Below are 17,814 nucleotides of genomic sequence, written 5' to 3'. Positions count from 1 at the left end.
TGCTTATGTAAGATGAAGGTCTTCACATTCAATTTCAGTTTTACTTTTCAGTGACCTTTTAAGACAATTATCCTGAATAAATCAGAGATATGGAGATGTCAGAGAGAAAAACAGATTCAGGGTTACAGTGCAGCTTCAGATTTGGCTTTATTAGCTAGCAGAAATTGCTCAAAATTTATGCTACTGACCTGTTAACTGCAGCAGAGCAAGTCCAAGGCAGAAGTGGCAGGCATATCCAGATAGGACAATGTTTCGATAATTTTGGCAAAATTCTAAAAGCTGCTCAATTAAAATGCTTGAAAAGTGCAGGGAGAGAATCTGACTCAATAGAAAAGCCTAGCAGTGAGAGTTTGTTTAGAATTATATATATTTTGAAGTCTTTTCATTTGCAGACTCTGCCTGGAAAGTCTTTCTGAAACCTGAGTTGTGCTTAGTCTCTAGTACACGCATTTCTGCAATAATTTAATAAGAATTAGTTTTGATCCCCATGGACCAGTATGGAGCCCTCTGTAATTAACAGACTACTACAGCTGACTTTAAAGAGCCAAAGGTAGTAGAAGGAAAAGTAACATCACATGTTGTTTGGAAAGGTAGGGGAATTTTAACGCAGCAAGCATGCTTGCCATGGGTTATGATTCTAAGGTTCCACGTGCAGCCAAACTCTTAATTCAAGTGAGAATACCAGGGAAAATAACTCAAAGTTCTGTACTCTTTATAAGGTTACTGCAAAAAATTTCGCATATCTATATGAGTCAAAGATAATTTTCAAGGTACAGTTGTTTTTTTCTGATATTTTTCTGCCATCAAAGGAGGGTTGATCTATGATTCTAAAAAAACCCAAAACCCAACAAAACTCAGAAACAATCAATCACAACACATTTGAGACATCAATAGGATAAGTGGGAATAGAAACAGGCACACTTCTGTGGACCTAACAGGTGTCAGTTTATGCAAGAGAGGTTACACAAAGTAAACTTTGTTTCTCTTCTGAATTTTGCCAGCAGTTTGGTCCTGGCGCACTATGGAAAAGGCCCCACATTCATCCAGTCCCTAGTTTGTCTGTGTCCCACTGACAGGGCTCTCAGAGCGACAGGAGACCCACTGCTTGACGTAGCTCCGTGTAAAGTCTTGCCCCTCCTGCTCAAGAGGGATGGGCCCACAAATGGTCTGACTGTTTTGCCCAAATTCAGAGTCAACTGGACTTCCACAGTCTGAGTCCATAAAGCCACTGTCAATAGTGTCCAAATCTACACAGATCAACGGATAATTGTCACCAGGCTTTGTATTGTGAGGGAAGAAGTCATAGGAGCCTTCACTGCAGGAAACACTTTCACCATCAGGAGAAGGTAGAGAACCTGGATTTTCCAAATCCCACTGATAAGGCTGCAAGCAAAGGGCTTCTAGTATGCTCTCCACCCCTCCTTCCACTCCCCTTTCTCCTTGCTGGTTGACTGGGACACTTGTGCTCCTCAAGTGGTCTGTGGACACACAGCCTGAAGCAAGTATTTTGTCCTGTGTACTCAGATGAGCCAAATGCAAGTCACTGGATATTTTTCTGTCTTCCTCATCAAGGTTAACCTTGGGGTAACCAGGTTCTCCAGCACTACCATCTTCCTTGTTGGTATGGTCATGTTCCCTGTACACATGGTTACAGCTGCACTGGCAGTCACAAGATGTAAATTCATCGGCCACAGTCACTGTATCAATTGACAAGTGCCCATAGGACTGGTCCTCAGTCCCACCACTACTGTTCACACTACACCACAGCGACTGGCTACCATGACCTGGGGCAGCCAGGCAAGACACACAGGGCTTGCAAGGCAGATTCTTTCTTAGCTCACACAGCTCTTCCTGTGGGGTGCTCTTGGAAGGATGCATGGTATAAACTTCTAGGACTTCTGGAAGGACTATTCCCCATTCAAAGAAATCAAAGGTCATTTTCATATGGGATGCACCAACCCACTTCTGCAGAAAAAGAAACACAGAGAGAGAGAGAGGTTAGCATCACAAGGTTTGAGGTTCCACAGAAATAACCAAATTTCTTACACTTTTGGAGGCAAAAATTAAACTCTAAAATCCCTGACTCCTCCAACATAACAGGAGGATGCTGTTATTATGAGACATGGGCAACTGCAGGAGAACTAACTGAAGTAATTGAAAATAATTTCCTCTTAGAGCTTTGCATGGCTTTGCAGTTTTCTCTGACACTCCCATCAGGATCCCAGGCTTCAGAAATCACATGAACTCAGCTCACACATTGAGACAGCACTTACAGAGAATAAAGAGTATAACATGAAGGTTTTCATGGCACTGAACAGATACTGGAAAGCTCTGGTTCTTATATCTGGAGACATTTGGCATTCCTTTGAGATGGACTTCTCCTTCTACTGCCCTAACGAGAATCCCTTGCTCAGGATAGCATGATGGCCTTTTAGTTTGTCATGTACTCCACTCACTTGTGCAGCCCATTTGTACCTTAAAATCTCCATTATGAGCCATGTAAAGAGGTTTGAAAAAGGGAGCAGGGTCTGGGATGCAAGCCATCTTCTTCCACAAGCTGGAAGAGAAAAGAAAAAGGCTTTGGGGTTAAGCACACATTACAAATGCAAAGCAAGGTATCTCCAGATCCATTTCAAGCAACTGGAATCACTTGCCCAGCCTTGTGAGTTAGCAAGCAGCTGAGGTTCCAAGGATGCCTTGTGCTGCCAGAGCCATCTAATAGCCTTTCCTGTGAACCTCACTAGAGGTGAGACCTCAGCACTTGCACACACACATTCACACTAAGGTAAGAGGTTCCAGTCTTTTCCTTCCTGGAAAAGCACCAAATGCTAGAAATGCATTTTCACCGAGGCTGAGCTGGTTTGTGGTCTGCAGGCAGAAATCCTCCCTATGCAATTCTTCTGTGGACCTAGGCTGTGCCAGCCCTATTGTTGCACCAGCCCAGCCCTCCTCCATGTCAGCACCCCGTGTCTCTTGAAGGGCATAACAAGCCTCTGAGAGGAATAGAGGCCTCCAGCCAGCACTGAGGGACCTATGTCAGCTTTGGAAAGGGGCAACTGGCAACTGCTCTGGCTACTGTGCTCTATCTGGCGACTGCAGAGCACAGACAAGACCAGGAGAACAGCTCAGAAGGCTGTATGGCCCTTGCTTCATCCCCACGTGCCACCACCTTGGCCCTGCCAGCTGAATGGCAACAGAGTCACAAAGAAAAGCAGGTCACTCGGGGCAGTACATCAGCCAGTGACCATTCTTGGCTGTCCCTCACAGGCTCATAGCTGCCCACTCATAGATATACAAGACTCAAGGAAGGTTGCATGTGAACACCCCATCTTTAACAAGATAGAATAAAAGCATTAACTTTTGCCTCCTGAAGCATTCTTACCTCTGCTGTTTGGCCAGAAATGTTGTGATTGAGGCCATGATTGCCACGACAATACCAAACAGCAACAACCATTCCATGCCTGCTGTCTGTGTCACTGCTGGAGAAAGAGACAAGGTCATTCAAGCTCACCTTGCATTTACACCCTGATCAATAAACAGGAGATGGTGAGGGGGAAAAGGGTTTTTGGAATGCAAAGTGTTGTCAAGCATTGGAATGGACTGCTCAAGGAGATGGTGGAGTCACTATCCTTGGAAGTCAAGAGACTGGACATCATCTTAGTACTATGGTCTAGTTGATTAACTGACCATCAGTCAAAGGTTGGACCTGATGATCTTGGAGGTCTTTTCCAACCTAAATGATTAATTTATATCCCAGATTCTCTCATTGGGATATTGAGGCTGTCACCTGGGCATCAGTACTTCAGACAGGTTTGATTGAGGGTGCTCAGAGATGACTGCATCAATGAAAGGAGCAGTACATCAGCTGCCCTATGACCTGGCTGCACCACAGATAGACAGCCAACATAGTTAGGGCAGAACAGCTCCTTGCCACAAAGACCCCTGGAGTTCTGACTCCTGGTCAGGGACACCTCCACAGATGATCTGTGGAGTGAAAGAGTGCAGCTGATTAGAGACAGGTGTTGACTAGATGACGGTTTGGTAGCTGCTCTCCACCTGTGATGAAAAGGAGCACCTTTGAGATCCAGAACTCAGATATCCCTTAGCAAATGGACCTGGTCATGCTGCCACTGCACCAGGTAAACCCTGTAATAGTTCAGCGTGAGCTGCAGAGCAGTGAGAGCAGGGAAGCTCACCACATACTGCTGGCATTGACCACAGTAATTTTGCACCTACTCTATTGGAGCAAAGACTCCTTATTTTCACAGCCTCTGTTCCACCATGACATGCATCAGTGTACTTCTGTATACTGTGAGCTCCCTGCAGAGTATTGCAGAGTGGTGGCTACCAAACAAAACATCCATGCCCAGCATGACCCAACATCCCAGTCCAGACACAGAACTCAGTTTTGAGAGCACGATGCCCCTCCTCTCAGCTGAAGACAACACTAAGACCCAGTAGAGGAGATCTCCCCCATTTCTGAAAGCTGCAAACAGGACCCTGGACATTTGACTGAAAAGGAAGCTAGAGGCTGCACTTCTGCAAGTGGCATCCAAATGTACAGCCAACTCCACCAAACACTCTTCTTTTGCCACACAGTGAGAACATCAATACCGACAGCCCAGGCTTGGGGTTCACATAACCAGTAAGGAAATTAACCATACCTGTCTTCACTGGACTGTTTAAAATTTGTTCTAATTAATTATATTTTATTAAATTTCTGAAAGCATTCCCTGACACTGGACTAATTGAAACGGCAAAGAGATATGGCAGCATGTACCGGCAGGGCTGGTTTTCAGTGACAGCGGAGAACTCCATTCACTCCAAAAACCACCATAGTCACTGTCCTCCCGGGGTCTAGCTCTCACTTGGAACTCGTACTCAGTGTTCGCCTGTAGCTCCCATGGCAGGATCACCAATGTCCGTTTATCTTCATGAACAGCTTTGGTCTTCTGAGTCTGTAAATTATTAAATACCAAACACTAGAGTGACTGCTCTTACTTTGCTTACACTGCTGCACAGTGAGGATGCCTGCAAAGTGACCACTTCTGCTTTCATGTTGTTTCTGCAAGGCCGTGCTCTGACCGGTCAGCAGCTGCATGCAGTCCTAGGGGAGCCTGCCAGGCAGGACAGCATGAGAATCAAATGAATTATCAGCCTTCGTCACAGGATCTAATACTTCTCACACAGCTTCTGCTTCTCAATTAATTTTTGGGTTTGCCTTTTTTCAGTCCAGTCAAGCAGAGAGACATTTTTTCTAAACCATGAAAACCCTTCTTTCCCACCAGTGCTACTGTCCTAGTTGTGATGGCCTCCTCTTTTCTGGTACACCCCACTTGATGGTAAACTGGCATCTCACTTACCTCCCAGGTGTCAGTTATTCTTTTGTAACGCAGCTGATATTCCAGCTCCCCATTCAAAAAGTAGAAGGAAGAGTTATGGTAGATGGTTTCCCAAGAAATATTGTAACCTTCTGAGAACAAAGCGGTCAGGTTGAATGGAGGCTGTGGTTTTACTGAAAGACAGGATGGTGTTACCTTTCATTAAGATTACTACAGTTAGGAGATGGCCCAACATGGTATCAGCAATGCAGAGTGAGTAGGGAAAAAAGCTGCCCTGGCAGTGGTGGGCCTTCCTCCACTAGAGAACATCCACAGCATTCCTGTCCTCAGCCATGCACAGAACCCCACATGTGAGGAATATAATGAAGTCAGGACCACATTTCTCTGAATATATTTTCTGCTTGTCTCTGAACCTCCTCATTGCCTATGGAGAAGGAAAGATAGTATACAGAGATAATAAATTCCCAGGAGATTATGTGAAATGTAGAGCACCTTGTTCTTCTCATGACATAAAAAACTCTGTGTAGTCATGATCACTCACAAGATTGGGGAAATACCCCTCAATGTAACAGAGTCATGAGGAAAAGCTGAGGCTAGGGGACACTGCATAAACCCACTGCAATTCCAAGTCCCATCTGCTCAAAAAGCATGCTTTTGTATTCCTGCAGGGAGTGTGCATACATTGAAAAGCAGTAATACAAAACTCCAGCAGTCTGCAGGGCCCATCACTGAGCTGTGATGCCTTTGAATGAGGGCCTCTAGAAGATATGCAAAGCACCACTACCCAATCTCTAGTCTGTCCGTGGGAGCAAGGAGGCTTCCTGAAATGTTAAGGCATTTGTCAAAAAGATGGCACTTGTCAAGTAAAGTTTCAGAAGAAGCCAAATAGAAAAATCCTTTTCCTACGTCTGCGTGGTACCCATCTGCCTGGCTAACCACTCCTTTTTTTTCACAGTTTGATACACAGCCCAGAACATACCAGCATTCCACCAAGTCAGCTACAGGATTGCATTCAGTCTTTGTGTCATGCAGGAGAAATTATTAGGAATTGCCCCAGAAAGGGAAACTGCCACATCCAGTACATCTGGGACACCTTGTGCCACCCAAAATAATGTCGTGTTGGTTCAGGTGCTCACTGCAAAAGCCTTTTGGGAGCCTCCAGCTCCTTGGATATTACAAGAGAGCCGGAGAAAGACTTTTGACAAGGGCATGTAGTGATAGGACAAGGGGGAATGGCTTCATACTGACAGAGAACAGGGTTAGATGGGATACCAGGGAGATATTCTTGTCTGTGAGGGTGGTGAGAAGCTAGCAGAGGTTGCTCAGAAAACTGTGGCTGCTCCATCCCTGGAAGTGTCCAAGACTAGGTTGGATGGGGCTTGGAGCAACCTGGGCTAGTGGGAGGTGTCTCTGCCCATGGCAGGGAGTTGAGCTGAAGGATTTTTAAGGTCCCTTCCAACCCAAACCATTTTAAGGTTTCTGTGATTTGTGACTTTTGTTATAAAGTAATTCCTCCTGCCCTTTAGAATCCAGCCAAGAACAAGCTCTTGCATAGCCTAGGTATGAGACTGGTCTAAGGTGGATATTTATCACCTACTGCTTCATGGGGAAAAGGAATTTCCACACAAAAAGCATGGACCAAGCCAGTTTGAAGCTCAGCCTCAAGCATAATAGCAATAATAAGAGCACAGTGCTTTATGTAGATGAGTGTACAGTAAATGTAGCCCCACACTGCTTGCTGCCACTCTCACTCCTTGTCCAGACTATCCTAGCACATAAAGTCAACCCGTATTTATGGAATTCACCACTTTTGTACTTACTGTTTTCTGACAAAAAAAAGTCTTTGGAAAGCACGTGCTGCCTATCAGCTACCTCTGTAACATCCACCTGGACTTTGGTATCTGCCAGGAGTTCAGTCATATCCACAGTGCACATGTACTGTGTGTGACTGGTGTTTCTTGACAATTGCATGAGACTGCAGGTAGCCACAGTATTTTCTGGATCTTCCCCAGGAACCCTAAAAAAGACAAAACAAAGAAGTCTGCATACATCACATGCTGTAGTTGGATTAATTTGTTGCTGAACCACCAGGCACCAGGAAATTATTTAAATGAAATTATTATATTATTATTGAAATGAAAAATCAACATGTTCAAATAAAAAATTATCTTTGAACTTCAACAGATATTTTTTCCCTTCTACTTGCTCAGCTTAGCATCTTTGAGAGAAATAGGAAAGTGTTTCTGGAAAGGAAAGGTGCTCCTCAGGCCTACACTGCTCAAGACTACATCCACTTCCTTACTGGGGCAGAACAGCAGCAGACCGGACAATCTACATGAGCCCCACCAATGCACAGGGGTGAAATTTCACTTCTAACAGCAGCAAAGGGCAAGGTATTCCCATGGCAGCAGAGAAGGCAATGCCAAGGAAGCTGGAGTCAGCATAGCAGTTGGCAGCAAGAAGCACAGGCAGCGGAGACAGGAGCCAGGGGTCCTTTGCTAGGGAAGTCTCAAACTCCAGTTTGTAACTGGAGTGCAAAATACCAAGTAAAAAACCAGCACAGGAGCAAAACCAGGATTTCTACCTAGCAAAGAGGACAGAAGGTCACCACTGTGCTATGGCCATGCAGAAGCTCCTGCTAACTGGACTGTGCTCATCCCACCAAGACATACCATGTAGCAGTGACATCGTACGAACCGGCACCCAGCTCATCTCGCAGGATACAGGACAGGGTCTCTACATAGTCCACGAAACAAGTGAGGTTTTCCCAACACATAGCTGTAGGTTTGGAAAGAGAAAACACAATATCAACTTCTGTGACAAATCAACATATGCACTCCTCAGGGTTCCCACTAAATCTGAAGGGAACAGACCAGTCTCTGACAACCGTCCTCCCTCCCACTGAAAGTCTCCAGTTCTGTGGCATAAGATGTGTTCCAACTCAACAGGGTGACAAGTCACTGACAGCAAGATAAGTGTCAAACAAAAACCTATTAAAAATGCTGTGGCAGCCAAAATCAGGACATGCCTAAATTGTGACTCTCACATAATCACTACAGCACAGTCACATATTTCTGCAAGAATTTTAGCTTATATGGCACACAGAAGAGGCCTGAAACCCAGTGAGAAACAGTAGCATTTTGTATTCAAGCATTTTCATGATACCACTTTCTAAATTGGGTACTGTCCATTGCTAGTCTAGTTTTCATTGTACATCTACATAGCACTTTACACATTTTTTCAAGTGCTATTTTAGTAATTTTTTCTTTGCCATTCTCTTTTCTGTTTTCTAAAGCTTGATATCCACAGTATCAACACTTTTTATGTTCAGCTCTAGAGCCTTGAAGTATGTTTTTAATGAAATTTGGGAATAAAAAATACTGCAGTTTTTTGTAGTTACTATAATTTCTATAAAACATTCTGATAAGCACAATTTATTAATTACAGCCTTCTCAAGAGAACTTGAAATGCAGTTGTAGAACTTATACTGGTATTAAGAAAATCAAGTAATATTTTGAAAGTGGTCACAAAGCAGCATTTATACTCTTCTACTTGTTCTGCAGGAGCTTAGCTCACAGAGCAGTATCCAGTACGTACTTTATAGAAGTACAATTGTTCTGTACATAACACAATTATCTCCCTGCATTTCAAGGCAGGTAAGATAGTAGCACAGTGAGAAATGTTTGCATTGACAAGTCCCCTCCTGACAGCTCCCTGGGCTGACAAGAACCACCACCATTACACTAGGAAAGGCTGAATGAGGAAAGGCCTGCAGGTGATGCAGCATGCCGTGCTGGTTCAAACCATGCCTACTGCAGTGACATTCATTTCTGACACGTAAACTATTACCAATTTCAATGGGAATAAAATGGTCATCATCTAGGAAAAGACTCAAGATAGTTACATCCATGCTTAATTTAAGCATGTGTCCTCCCCTACGGTGAAGGCTGCTGCCAGCCTCCTGAGAACACACTACTCTGCAGCCATCAGGCAACCAAACCCTTTGATGCTAACCACGCTGCAAGCTCACTTCCCTTTGTTCTTCTGCTGCTTTCTTGGTTAGAGAAGCTGCACTCCCTGCTTCCTCCTCCCCTGTTGCAACATGCAAGTCCAGAGTGTTGTTTGCTAATGTGATATGTTCGACAACCCCAGTGCCCAATCTTAGAGCTGAAGCTGTATGCAGAGAACCACCAAGGAATGCAGACAGTGTGTGCAGTGATGGACCAGAAACATCTGTTCCTCCCTTCAGATTAAATGGCCATCCACACAAACAAGCTGTCTGCATTTACAGTCACAACAAGCAGCAGGCGTGTCCAGCGAAGGGTGCAGCCTCCTTCGAGGGTGGGGTAAGTCCAGAGGAAAACAAAGTCCAACTTTTCCCTGCTGAAGTCACCCATCACAACATTTACTTCCTAGTCCTCACATGTCAGAGCACACAGTACTCTCCCTACACGAGCTCGGGGCAGCACTCAGATTTGCATACAAAATCCTCCTTAACCCAAAGGTTTAGGATGGTGGCAGAATAAATTTGGGCATGTTTGGAACAGATTGGTCCAAAAGATGAACATATGATTCTTTTAAACTTTTATTTTGACTTTTTAAATTCACATCAACTTCAGAATTCTTTCTAAAATTTTCATTAAGTTCTCACGTTTTATTTTGAACCCTCAGTAGACTCTTCTGAGGGTCCTGGACCAAGCACTGCTTAGTTCAGAATCCTGAGCAACATACTTTTTCTCTTTTAGCCTAACTTTATTCTCCTAGAAAAAAATTGGGTTAGGAATCTCTTGCATTCCTTTAGAAAGGGCAGCAAGTATTAATAGGCTATTAAGCATCAGTAATTAGTGTTCTTCTACGCTATTGTGATAATTAGTCAAACAGATTACTATTCCTAGGTAGACAGGCTACTATTCCTAGGTAGCTGGTAATCTGCAAGGGTATCTTTGGGCAAGAATCTGTTAACAAAATTAAGAGGACAGCTTTTTGCTGGCAAAGGAATAATTAAGTGTCCTAAAACCAATTAGTTAGATCTAGGATGAAATGTCTCTCCTTGGCAGCTTCAGAAACAAAACTTGAATACTTTTAACAGTAGGATCTAGATTGATCCAAACTGAAATTAGTACATGGTAATTCCCTGGCTTGCATCACACAAAATTCGGACCAGACATCACAGTGGTCCCCTATGACAGAAATATATAATTCTGAATGCATCTTGTCTCCTTATTTAGGTCTGGGGCAGGTCCAATGCTCTGCCTACAAGCAGCAAGTAAGACACTAAACTTGCATGGTTCCCTGCAGATGTGGTTGTCACTGCCTTTTTCTGTCTGGCTGATCTGTTCAGAAAGTCAGCTATGAGTCAGCTGGAGTTTGCAGTGTGGGTAGGAGCCAGAAAAAAGAGTGGGCTGAGGGGCTGGGGGTGTGACTGTACGCACAGTCCAGTCCTAAGCAAAGGGACTCAGACTAGGAGAGGTTCACTACACTGACCCTGGCTGACCAGCCAACAGCAACCCTGGGATATCCTGGTCCTGGCCACCAGAACCTTTTCTATAGCAAAGGGTATTTTTGGTGGGGGAAATCCTACTTTAATGTCACTAGGAGACATTTCAGCGCAAGGCAGGCGCTGCCTCTGCAGGCTCTCCACTGGTGCTGCTCCCAGAGCCGTGTACAGCCTGGCTGAACTCGGCCCAGCTGTGCTCCTTCCTGTGCCTGTCCTCCACTCACTACGGCATGGAACTCTCCCCTGGGACCTCATCTTGTGCTTGCTGTCCCATGGCAACCTTGTGCCATGCACATCTCATCAGCGCTGGTAAATATGGCCACTAAGATAAATCCTGTGGTTGTACAACCTGAAAGAAATAGCTGAGGACTTACTGTACTGGAATAAAAGGCAGAAGAAAATATTCTGGAGCCACAGTTTGTTCTTCATGGTAGTTCTCACTGGATGTCCTGGGGAAGAAAAAAAAACAAAACAAAACAACCACACACAAGATTCCCACGACCAATTTAGAGCTCTGCTCAGACATTTACTTGATTAAGGTTGAGGTGGAATTAATCTTGCTTTCTTTTAAACATCTAAAAGTAGAGTGCCTTATTTAGACAATTAATTTCAGCTCTCCTGCTCCATTCCATGTGCTAAGGGGGGTATGACCAACAGCCTGCCAACTTGCCATAAGCAAGGTCAGTGAAATCTTTGCTCTTTGCTAGGACATGCACAGAGAAAGCAGCAAAGTGACTGCAGCTCAGGCTATCTAGGCAACAAGAAAGACTCTTGGGTTAATGGCTAACCCATTTTTTCTTCATTAGTATCTTGCAACTAGGAATGGCCTGCCACTAGAAGTGACACTGCTGCAGATTAAACAGCTACGCAGTGCATTGGCCAAATGGAGTCTGAATATCATTGTGGGTCTGTGTGAGGAAAGCTGGTGAGAACTCATTGATTTGGCCTACCTATAGTTAAATAAGCATGAAATATCTAGTTAAGGAACTCCAGAAAGACAGACCAGAGGAAAAAAAAAAAGAAGAAAAAAAAAAAAAAAACAGCCTCGCATATAGCATCCAAGAGAACAATGTACAGTACTGACTGCAGGGAAAGGCTGCCCTGATGGTATGGTGAAGAGAACCTACAACAAAATCTTCAGAGAAGATGACAGCAGGATGTTAAAAACAGAGGAAATAGCATCACATAGAAATGACTGTTCAACCCACAGCCCCTGCTCCAAGACAAAGCCCTCAAGTCATATAATGTATTTAAGGCTGTGTTTTCACAACATTTAAATGTTTATAGAAATACATGGATGTGCATAGAAAGACTCAAAATGTGCTCTCTGCAGAGTATTGGCTGTTGATACCTGTACACACTTCAGCACTGTTTTCTCAAGCTGTTCCTAAATGGGACAAGACTTTGGAGAAGCAATGTGTATTATTTTGGCGACACAGTTTCATTGAAAGCAAGTCGCAAGGATGCACAGGCAGCAGGAAGGGCCCATATGCCATGCCACATAGTCTGATCTACCCTTTTGATTTAAAAAATATCATCCCTTGTCCTGTTGCAACAGACTCTGCTAAAAAGTCTGTCCTTATCTTTCTTACTGGTTGTAGTAAGGTCTCCTCAAAGCCTGCTCTTCCCCAGGCTGAACAAGCCCAACTCTCTCAGCCTGTCATACATAGCAGACGTGCTGCAGCCCTTGAAGCATTTCTATGGCCTCCCCTGGACTCAACACAGCAGTTCCACATCCTTGTCACATTGGGGGTCCCAGACCTGAAGGCAGAACACCAGGTAGGGTCTCAAGAGAGCAGAATAGAGAGGAAAAATCTCCTCCCTCTATCAGTTGCCCACACTGCTGGGGAAGAACCCCAAGACAGGAGTTTCTGGGCTACCAGCACATATGGCCTGCTTATGGCCAGCTTTTATTTCACCACTGCCCCAAGGTCCTTGTCAGCAGAGCTGGTCTCAATCTGTTTGTCCCTCAGCCTGTATTCATATGGGGGGTTCAAGGTATCCAGGTTCTGGGGTGCCTATGCAGCATCCACCACAAGCAACAAATACCCAAGCAATCACCCAGCAGAGAGAAACCCATGAAGCCTTTAAGACTTGGGGAACATTTGTGGAGTTTAAAAATTTCCCAGGTTTACTCAAATAATGAAAACAAAACAAATTTAGCAGCCACCAGAAAGCCCCTGCAGCCTCATGTGAGCACACAGACTTGCTCTCAGGGTGTCAATGCCCAGGTGAGACTAGCAAGACTCGCTCTGGAGGTGCCACAGACGCACTGCGTCACACCCTGCTGTGGGAGCAACGATGCAGCTACTGCCCCTTCTTTCCTGTCAAACAAACCCTGCCCATGAGTTCCAGCTCAGCAAGGAGCCCCAGGCACCCTGCCATCCTCCCTCACCTGTTGCCAGTGGCAGGGCAAACTCTCTACCTTCATACTCCAGCCATTCTTTCTGCATCACACATTGCCTTGAGTAAACACCTTTTCTTGACCGCTCTGGTCCAAGCTCTCCAAGTTTTCTCTGCATAATAACTTTTGTCATTACCACTACTTCTGGTGGTGCAGTCCCTAGTCACTGAGATACAGTCCACTGTCTAACTCCACCTTGTGAAGTTAGACATCTTCAATGGCTCTTCTGCAAATCCTCATTCCTCTGAGGAAGGCCTGCTGTTATCCTATCTGAAACCTGCTCAGTTGACTTCATGCTGAGACTGGCTGCACCATGAGCCCATCCCAGCATCACTCAGTGTTGTGACTGTCACGCTCCACACTCTTGGCAACCATGGAAAACAAAGGAAGGCAGCTTGTGAAAGAAAAAGGAAAGAGAAAAGAAAGGGAAAGGGAAAGGGAAAAGCTGGGCCCTCAGAGAGGCCTGCAGACCCACCACCTATTTCAGAATCCAACTGGCAGGGCCTTTGACACTTTGTATTCACAATATTGCAATAACTCCCTGATTTTATGCTTATTCCTGACTAAATGAACAGACCAATGCAAGAAAGTCTTTGCTGCTTTTACCTATTGGACTGTGGTTTCTTTCAAGGGCTACTTTTCTTTCTCTGCTCATAGAATGGTACCTTCAACCAGAAGGGACAGGCAGGACTGAACTTGAAAAAGTCAAAACAAGGAGCCCAAGTAGCTCATTGGGTAGATGTCTTACAGAGTTATCAGGGACTGCCATTACACAGTGGGGAGAGGTTAGCATACAGCCTTGTAGTCTAGAAGGAAGATTCATGAAGAGCAGCACAGTAGCAAAAATAAGAAAATCAGTAGGATCTGCTAAAATAGCTGAAACAAAGAGACAATACTTCCTCAGTTGGGATGCCACTGTCCCATCTCCTACCCTTGCCAGTGCCCATAGATTAGTCCAACATTTATCTCCTTCTATTTCCCTACCTCACTGTGGTAGAAAAGGACTGTGGCCTCTAAGAGCACCACAGACAGTTTCAGTACGGCTGAAACTGTCTGACCTTCTGGCTGTGCTCCAGATTGTTATGACAAGACATGGACAGACAAGACATGTGCAGAAGAGCTGGAAAGCTGCAGCTCTGCAGCAGCATCTTCGTGGTGTTTGATGCCAAAGCCCTCATGACTTCAATGGAGATGATGGAGCCCTAATTCTGAAGCATGCTCCAGTCAGGCCCCCTGCAAGCTTCAATCCCAGGCTATTATTGGGACCCCACCTTTCCTGCATCCCTCCATTTGTTACACCCTTCCCATCTGCTTCTATCTGTCAGCGTGTGATTGTTAACCTGGAGGAAAGAATGGCAGTGGGCAATGAGCAGAGGCAGGGACTTATTCCCAGTCTGGCATTAGAAAAGTCCTTCCTACTGCCTCATTTCATTTTCTTGGTCTGTGAAATGGGAACTCAGAATCAGCTTCACGCATCCTTGCAACACAGACACTTGTTATAAAATGTCAAGCATTGTACAGCTGCCAAGTACTACATCTGCAAACTCTGTAATATCCTATGAGATCACAGCAATAAAGCTGAGTAGCCATTCATAATATACACATGTACATGATGCTACAAGTTTTTAATATACCAGAGAATAGGAAATAGGACCAATACAGACAGACCTTTATGAAGATTATTTTTGTTAAGGATCTGGAAATATGATGCTATAAGTTACCAAACATTGATGCAGTCTAAGATCACAGTTTGAACTGTTTTCAGGAAATAAACAAAAACAAAAAAACAAAACAAAAAAAAAAAAAAAAAAACCCAAAACCCCAAAACAAAACACACACACAAAAAAACCCCAACCAAAAACAAAAGAAACAAAAGAAAAAAAAAAACCAAAAAAAACACACCAGAAAAAACATCCCCAAAAAACAAAACAAAACAAACAAAAAAAAACCCCACCAAATTCCAAATCAAAACTAACTAAGAGCTCAGTTTAAGTTAAAAAAAAAAAGAGAAAAAATATTTCCAAGCATGAGAAAATGAATTTTTTGCACCCAAGCAAAAAAAGAGTGGAAGATACAGTCCACCAATTATATGCCCAAATAAGCTTTCTTCTTGAGAAAAAATCATTATCAATGCACACTGCCATCTGATCAGAAAGCTGAAGCAACAGGGAGACAAAGGGGTGCTCTGACTGTCCAGAGGCTAAGAGCAATGACAGCTGGGGCACAAGGGCCACATCAGCTATAAGAAAGATTTACAGTGAAGTTGCAACATCAAGCAGGAACAAACTGGCAGCAGGGAAAATTGGTGGAAACATGGATATTACCTGCCCTGTATCTGTGCATTTCAGCCCTCCAACACTTCCATGACCAGCCTGGCTAAATCATTACTGCAATTGCAGACCCCACCTGGGGAGCTGAGGAGCAGGTGGGTCTCGTCAGCACTGAGTAAGAGCAAAGCCTACTTGTGCTCAGCCAAGGGCCGTGGTGTATTGGAATGCACAGCGATAAGTGGAGATTGACGTCACCACTGTATCAGTATTACTGTGCCAACAGAAGGATGTGGTGAGAGGAGGGGATGAATTCAGGTCCAAACACCCACACAACATTTATTACTGTACTGCTCTGCTTTCTTACGTGAGAAAAGGGTGGGAGAACTGACAAAAACTCACAAGCCTCATATCTAAAAGGTCATAGTGGGGCTTAGATTTGTGCAGTGAGGAGGCATCAGTGTCAAGGTATTAAAGGGCTAATCCATACTACGTAGTGCAGCTTGTGCCACATTGGAGACAGTCAAACACCACGGTGTTCAACTTCCATCTGTTCCCAAAATGGTCCCAGGATCAGGGAAGAGCACCAGTCCTTAGATCACAGGCAGGGAGGTCACCTGGCTCCTACACAGGCAAGGGCCTGTGACTTTGTCTGGGCCGGGTCTCCAGATTGCAAGGTTGACACTGAGGGAGGGTCCATCAACTCCCTCAATCATGCCTTTAAAGGGGCTTCAAGGAACCCATGTGCACTCACTGTGTCCTTGGACAAGAGGGAAATGAGCAGCACTGTGGAGGGATTTGGCACACACAACACAGCGTGGAGGCAGGAGGAGCTAGGAGCAAGAACAAGGAGCTGTAATAACCCAAGAAGACTGCACCAGTGAAGCTGGCACAAAGCAGCAGGGTGCAGGATGAGGGAGCTCCATGTTAACCTCTGACTCACTCTTTGAAAAACAGGTGTTTTGGAATGTTCAGGCCAGGGCAGGTGGCTCTTGACCATGCTTACCAGGTAGTTGCTGGTAACTGAGCTGGTCGTACACTCTTAGAGCATGCATGGAGAAGGTCACATAATCCAGAAGCTACTCCTCATTGTGTTTGGAGCAGCCTCTCCAAACCATGCAATAATATGCATTTGATATTACAGAGCTAATTTTAAAAACAGGAACACTGGTAGCACTGTAAGACAAATGGCTTTATAAATTTAAACATATTGCACCAAAAGGCCTGTTCCTCAAATTTAACTCATAAAAAGTGTAATTTCAGCCTAGCCTGCAGTAGTAATATTCACCAAGAAGCAAGTGTGAAGGGCTCACAAGGGAAGGCTTGGTAGATTCTCTTATTCATGACCCAAAACCATTTTGCCATCACTGGAAGAAGGACAACATCATTACATATTTATCAGCAAGATAAATCATTGAAAAAGCAACATTCAGAGCTGACAGTTCGTTTCTCTAGGATATAAAACCAGTCATGCTTGGAGTTATCAGGTTCATGATTTGACGAAAAAGAGAAAAAACTCCACAGAAACAGTACTACCTCTGTACTTTCTTCCTGTCATAACAGAATTAAACCAATATCCCCAGCAGCGTCAAAGATACAGACCTGGCATAACTTTAGAGTCAAAGGCACCATTACTGGCTGATGACATTTAGGAGGAAGATAATCATACATTACAATAAGTGAAAAATGGCAGGAGAACAGCTGAGACATGAGTAACAGTGTTCTGCTGGAAAGGAAAGAAATAGAAGAAACCACCTCAAAGCTCAGGAAACAAGCTAAAATATGAATGAGCCAGGCAGAAAGCAGAGGTGTTAGTCAGCAAAGCAGCAGGTTGAAAAACACCGAAGCTCCACAGGTGGTGGCTGTGAGCTGACACAGGATGCTGCAGGGAGGGAGGAGTACATTGCTCTCAGTCTGAGGAATACTGAATGTCACCTGCAGAGCCCAGCATCCTGCCCTCCTTCCTCCCTTCTGCCTTTGCCAGTTATCTGTAGCCATCAACACTGGGGTCAGCCTCTTGTTTTCCCCAATATCCATCAAGTCTGAGCCCATACTGCATGAATGCTGTAGTAAGAGGACATCACTTTGGCTCTAGCCAGGGGAAAAGAGCTTACCTTCACAGAGCTGTGGCTATGTACGTCTTGCTCACATGGAGGAGATTGCACAGAGGCATGTATCTTCTCTCAGGAAATCACCCAACACATGCTGGTAAAGAGAAACAGGAATGACTGTGCTTGTGAACTCACCCTGACCATCTGGAACAGAAACCTACAGCTCTGCTCAGGCTCGAACCAACATCCGCAG

The 17,814-nt window shown here is 44.6% G+C and overlaps 1 protein-coding gene across 1 annotated transcript; it reads right to left on the bottom strand.

The window, feature by feature from the left end:
- On the bottom strand, positions 1–15,691 carry IL21R (interleukin 21 receptor). The gene is made up of 9 exons (XM_041490391.1): positions 15,568–15,691; positions 11,214–11,288; positions 8,015–8,120; positions 7,163–7,359; positions 5,364–5,515; positions 4,781–4,958; positions 3,383–3,479; positions 2,476–2,557; positions 1–1,965 (listed from the first exon to the last, which is right to left on the bottom strand). The coding sequence occupies exons 1-9, from the start codon at positions 15,584–15,586 to the stop codon at positions 1,051–1,053; spliced, it is 1,821 nt and encodes a 606-aa protein (XP_041346325.1). The 5' UTR covers positions 15,587–15,691; the 3' UTR covers positions 1–1,050.
- Between the last annotated feature and the right edge of the window lie 2,123 nt (positions 15,692–17,814).

Source organism: Pyrgilauda ruficollis, unplaced genomic scaffold (assembly GCF_017590135.1).
Source record: "Pyrgilauda ruficollis isolate IOZ18807 unplaced genomic scaffold, ASM1759013v1 scaffold122, whole genome shotgun sequence".
Taxonomy (NCBI): Eukaryota; Metazoa; Chordata; class Aves; order Passeriformes; family Passeridae; genus Pyrgilauda; species Pyrgilauda ruficollis.
Note: the sequence above shows the minus strand (reverse complement) of the source record. Positions and strands in the feature narration are given on the sequence as shown.